Here is a 5,000-nt window from a genome sequence, read left to right as displayed (position 1 = left end):
TATATCCAGGCCACCTTTAATTAAATCATAACTTTAAGCGCTCTCTGCTCAAGACTTTGTATCTTCGTTACTGCCGATCGCTGCATTAACAGCCCGAATGTTGTCTTCTCGTCAGATCTCCACCCGTTTGTCCATCGTTAAAATGCTCAGCACGGCATTGACTCGCGTTCCCGATGCCGTTAATTTGTCCCAATAAGTCCAGCTGCGCTCTGCATCGTGTCTTGGACCAGACAGATCACCATACGTTACACATCGGGTTGTCGATCAGTAGCGAGAGACGACGAGAGAAACACATGCTGTTTGTTTTTGCTTTTATTATAGTTTGGGCAGATTTTTATGCAAATAGGTGAAATCTCATCCCTCAAAACAAAAGACAACACACTAACACATTTACTGGGAATTCCAGAGAAACTGGAACTGAACAGGTTTTTTTTAAAATATAACTGAATGCACAACAAACGTTTTTTGTTTTTTTTGCCTCTGATGTTCATAACATAGAAATAAAATAAACAATACTAAGTGTGAGAGCACTCACCTGAGTTTAACCACAGCACTGTCTTGGTCAAAAGTGCCTACTTTTGTTTTACCGTTAAAGACATTCTGTTCTGAACGACTTACAGCCACACATGTGTGTGTGTGAGAGAGAGAGAGAAATCTGACGGCATGCTCGATTATTTTTTTTAATTGGGAACGTGACTTTAAATAAACCCGGATTGTAAAAGTTAACGTTGTCATTTTATTCATTTTACCTGAAGTGCTGGACGCTTTTATTATCTACTTGTTAGTCAGTTGTTCTTTCAGGTTTTCATATCTGTACAAACTGACAGCAAAAATCTCTTAAAACTCCTGGATATATATTTATTTATCATCCCTGAGAATCTTCTGACACACACACACACATTACATACAGTCTGTTCTGTGCACACGTCTATCTGAGCGGGGGTGTTAAGGGTCCACGTTTACAACATTTTGATCAGCACGTGTCGATATTTATGTGACTGCTGAATATTCTCATCTAAAAAAAAGCAGACATTTTCTGTAAATCCTGATACAAGCTAGTCTCCTACACTAGACGTGTGACTGCCGCCTTCACGTTCTCCTGCTCTACGGTCGTGATGTGGAGTATGAACGACATGCAGAAGTACGGTGGAGTTATTTAGAGGGAGCAGCGGCGGTGCTGGAGGTTTTGGTGTTTCCTGTTGCTCCTCCTTTTCTCTGAGGGGTCTTCAGGACACTCAGCCTCTTGTGTAAAGAGGTGCTGGCTTTCTGAGTCACCTCCTCTTCTATCTTATTCCTGATGGCCACCTCCAGACCCTGGTGAAGACGATTACACAACATATCCGGTTACATACGAACACATATACGGTCACCAAGCAGAAACTTGTCTCACAGGTCATATGGTCTATATTGTGTATCTGACCTTATATGTTCACACCATGATAATACAGGAGGGTCGGTGGCTGCAAAAGTTTGTGAACCCCCAGGCGACACTCAGCCTGTGTGTGTTTGTTTATTTCTCATGTCAGTGTGTTTATAATAAAAAAAAATAAAATACAAACTTGCCTTTTTAAGCTTCTGTTGTTGAACCACTGCTGTTTTTTTCGGGGCGATGATCCGACCTGCAAAATCACACACACACACACACACACACCAGTTATAACATACTGTAAATAACATCCCTTCCACAGTAAAGGTATCTTGAGATAGTACGTCGTCATGTTGCCAGGTATTAACAGTATTAAACTTACTAAGCTTGATAGTCATGTTGCCAGGTATTACCAGAAAAATTAATCACCCTAAGAACGATATACATGTTGCCAGGTATTATCAGTGTTAAACACACCAAATTTTATATTCATGTTGCCAGGTATTATCAGTGTTAATCACACTAGGATTTACATTAATGTTGCCAGGTATTAACAGTATTAAACACATTAAGATTTATACTAGGTTCTGGCCAAATGTTGATGTATGTATATTACTGATTTCATTAGACTCCATATCCCTGTAACTATTTAATTACAAATAAATATAATATTATAATAACTATTATAATAAAACATGTATACAGATTATGGTTATGTACATAAAGTACATAGGGGGAAAAAACAAGGATTAAAGAATAAAAAAATCCTTGAGGTGTCATTTTCCAAATTATCTTTATTGCTGGAAGACATCCGTATATTTATTTAAAAAAAATAAAATAATAATACTAAGCGCACGCGCACCAAAATGGCCGCCTAGCTAGATAGCTTAGCGCTAAAAAAAAAAAAAAAAGGGATAAACTGTTGATGTTTTAAATCCTTATTGAGTATTTTATTAACACAATAAAACGTTATTACCTCCTTTCTTTGGTCCTTTCGGTTTGTTTTGTTGTTTTTTAGCTCCTCCTGGTCGCTGAGCTTTAAATTTCTGCTTTCCCTGCGCCATCGCTCCACTATCCTGAGGCTGCAGCCTGCGTACTACTTTACTGCGTAGTGCGGATGAATACAGCGTTGCTATGGGTTACCACGGGAGGCGCACTGCGCACTATCTAGTGCTCTAGTATTAGTGCGGATGTGGCGGATCACACGGAAGTGCGTCATCCAGAGCAGAAGCACAAGAAAAATGTCAACATTTAAAATTCGGTTTCATAGCAAACGGTTTCTTAAACAGTAAAAACGTGTTAAAATTTGAGTAAACGTGAGAATATATATTTATATACATATATATATAATATTCCTATTTTCTATTCCACCTTTTTGTTGACAAGCCCAACATCTTTAGTAAATCTATCATGGATTTAGCTTCCTTGGTTTCGTCAAGTGTTCATAAATTAAATGTGTATAAATAATTCATAATAAACATTTAATCTTTTAAATTAAAACACATTACATAAATATGGCATTTGGAATTTCCCCAGAGAGTGAGGGTGTATTTATGGAGCCCTGTTCATGTACATTTACATAAATACATAAATCACACAAGCAACTCAGTTTTACAGATATGTTTATTTCTGTTATTCATAGCATCTGTTATATTTTATGATGTTCGTAACTAACACGGTGACTTACGCGGATCTTACGGCTACCGAGTACTTTATCGACCGTAGTGTTTTCTTTTTAAATTAGCAAAATCCACAAAAGTAACCAGTGATGTTACAAATCAAAATGGCCACTGTAATTTCCTCTGAGGAATTAATATCATATCGTGGGACCTTCTAGGACATGCTCTGAGAAATTTCAGTTCATTGAGTATTAAACGATTTGAGACACAGCTAAAGTTAACTAATATCTACGTTAATGCTCTTTTACTCTCAATTACTAGCAATTTTTTATTTATATAGCATATGCCAGCTCAGGCCCCTCTGACTGTTTGCTTATAGTAGGATGAGTGTAGGAAGCGAGGGAACGAGTCTTTGGCCATCAGGGTAAAGATGCGCTGCTGAGCTTCGACGAATGTGTCGGTAGCTGGTGTGTCCATCCTGTCTTTCAGCACCTCACGCGTCTCACAGTCCAGATTTACCTGCAAACATCAGCACAGGTTTAACATCTCCTGTGGATCTTTAATGGAGCAGTGTGTCTAATTTAGAGCCCCTGCTGTTTAACATTGACCATCCACCTTCTTGAGGAACAAGCTAATCGCTCTACGTACCTCCTGTGGAGCTTCAGCAGCGATGAACTGAGTGTAGATGATCTGGGCTTTAGAGGACAGTTTGGTCTCAGGCATGGTCTTGTATTCCTCACAGGCAAGCCAGAAGTCCAGGTTCTCCTCACTGAACTCCGAGCGCAGGAACCAGCGAAACACCTGCAGGCCCGCTGACAGAGTTAAGAATGGAAAAGTACAGAGATGGAACGGGGTCAAAATTTACTCATTAAAATGACAGCTTCAGTAATACGTGTGAAGCGTCCACTAAAAAAGTAACCAGTATTTAGAAGTAAAACGTAAGAGTGTGTGTAGAAGTTTGTGTGTTTGTGTTAATGAAATATGTTTACTGTATATCACTGTGTGTGTAGAAGATCCTTACCTTTGCTTTGCAGCAGAGATTCCAGATCAGGAGGCGTTTTTTCCTCATTGGCTCTAAGAGAGAAAGAGAAAAAGAAGGTTACAGCTGAAACAGATCAGATCTGATAATAACTTACCTATTACAACCTTTGTGTGTGTGTGTGTGTGTGTGTGTCTGTGTGTGTGTGTGTGTGTGTGTGTGTGTGTGTGTGTGTGTGTGTGTGTGTGTGTGTGTGTGTGTGGGAGTTTTACCTGTGTTTATGTGGTTTCTCAGCCAGGTGTGTCAGCTTCACCTTCATCTCCTTTGCCCTAAAACACACACAAGACAAAATGAGGTTTATGAGCTTGTGTGACATTCATTTATAATTACAATAACTGCGCTGTAAACCTTCGTAATCCTTCAGACAGCTTTGTACTTGTCACATTTGCTGAACTATTATGAAAATTGACCATATACGTTTGTTTTTTTTCCCTGAGAACAAAACTGCTTTCATTTTATATTTCATAACTGTTTTTATATCATAGGTTCCACATCAGCTCCTCTTTTCCAACTCCTCAGTCTCCAGAAGAAAAATCACGAAATAAAATAAATTGAAATACAATCGAAGTCTTAAAAGGTAAAAGTATTAGAAGGCAATAAAAATAGATAAATACCAACAACACAGAAATGAACACACACACACACACACACACACACACACACACACACACACACACACACACACACACACACACACACACACACACACACTACAGTACTCACTTCTCCAGGCATGATGAGGGGAGAGCAGAGAGACCCTTACACATCAGTGACTATCAGAGAGAGATTAGATAGAAAGAGAGCTCGAGCTCTGTGTGTCTCTCTGCTCCAGCCTCTGTCTCTTATACAGCTTTTTTATCTCATGTTCCATCACCGAACACACACGTATAAGATATTAGGGGTCTGTGGGTCTGTGTATTAGATGTAGAAGTTTCCCTGAGGGTTGTACAAGCAGATCAATGCTTACAATAATGGA

At 39.0% G+C, this 5,000-nt stretch overlaps 3 protein-coding genes across 5 annotated transcripts in view; 1 reads left to right on the top strand and 2 right to left on the bottom strand.

The window, feature by feature from the left end:
* Window positions 1-726, top strand: part of vps54 (VPS54 subunit of GARP complex) — a 19,906-nt gene extending 19,180 nt beyond the window's left edge. For both annotated transcript variants that reach the window (XM_047803510.1, XM_047803511.1), the window contains exon 23: window positions 1-726. This exon is cut by the window's left edge and continues 818 nt beyond it. The gene's annotated coding sequence lies outside the window, so the exon portion shown is untranslated.
* Window positions 297-2,496, bottom strand: c18h19orf53 (chromosome 18 C19orf53 homolog). The gene is made up of 3 exons (XM_027136503.2): window positions 2,343-2,496; window positions 1,564-1,619; window positions 297-1,314 (listed from the first exon to the last, which is right to left on the bottom strand). The coding sequence occupies exons 1-3, from the start codon at window positions 2,428-2,430 to the stop codon at window positions 1,153-1,155; spliced, it is 306 nt and encodes a 101-aa protein (XP_026992304.1). The 5' UTR covers window positions 2,431-2,496; the 3' UTR covers window positions 297-1,152.
* A 475-nt stretch (window positions 2,497-2,971) lies between these two features.
* si:ch211-196h16.12 (regulator of G-protein signaling 5) overlaps window positions 2,972-5,000 on the bottom strand; it is a 4,399-nt gene continuing 2,370 nt past the window's right edge. The window contains exons 1-5 of one of the 2 annotated variants that reach the window (XM_027136500.2): window positions 4,748-4,791; window positions 4,237-4,293; window positions 4,007-4,059; window positions 3,634-3,797; window positions 2,972-3,504 (exon numbers count right to left, since the gene is read on the bottom strand). In XM_027136500.2, coding sequence (XP_026992301.1) covers window positions 3,337-3,504; window positions 3,634-3,797; window positions 4,007-4,059; window positions 4,237-4,293; window positions 4,748-4,791 — 486 coding nt within the window. In that variant the 3' untranslated portion in view covers window positions 2,972-3,336. Of the gene's footprint in view, window positions 3,505-3,633; window positions 3,798-4,006; window positions 4,060-4,236; window positions 4,294-4,747; window positions 4,792-5,000 lie in introns of those variants that run through there. The other variant, XM_047803631.1, reaches the window with a different exon arrangement.

Source organism: Tachysurus fulvidraco, chromosome 18, assembly GCF_022655615.1.
Source record: "Tachysurus fulvidraco isolate hzauxx_2018 chromosome 18, HZAU_PFXX_2.0, whole genome shotgun sequence".
Classification (NCBI taxonomy): domain Eukaryota; kingdom Metazoa; phylum Chordata; class Actinopteri; order Siluriformes; family Bagridae; genus Tachysurus; species Tachysurus fulvidraco.
Note: the sequence above shows the minus strand (reverse complement) of the source record. Positions and strands in the feature narration are given on the sequence as shown.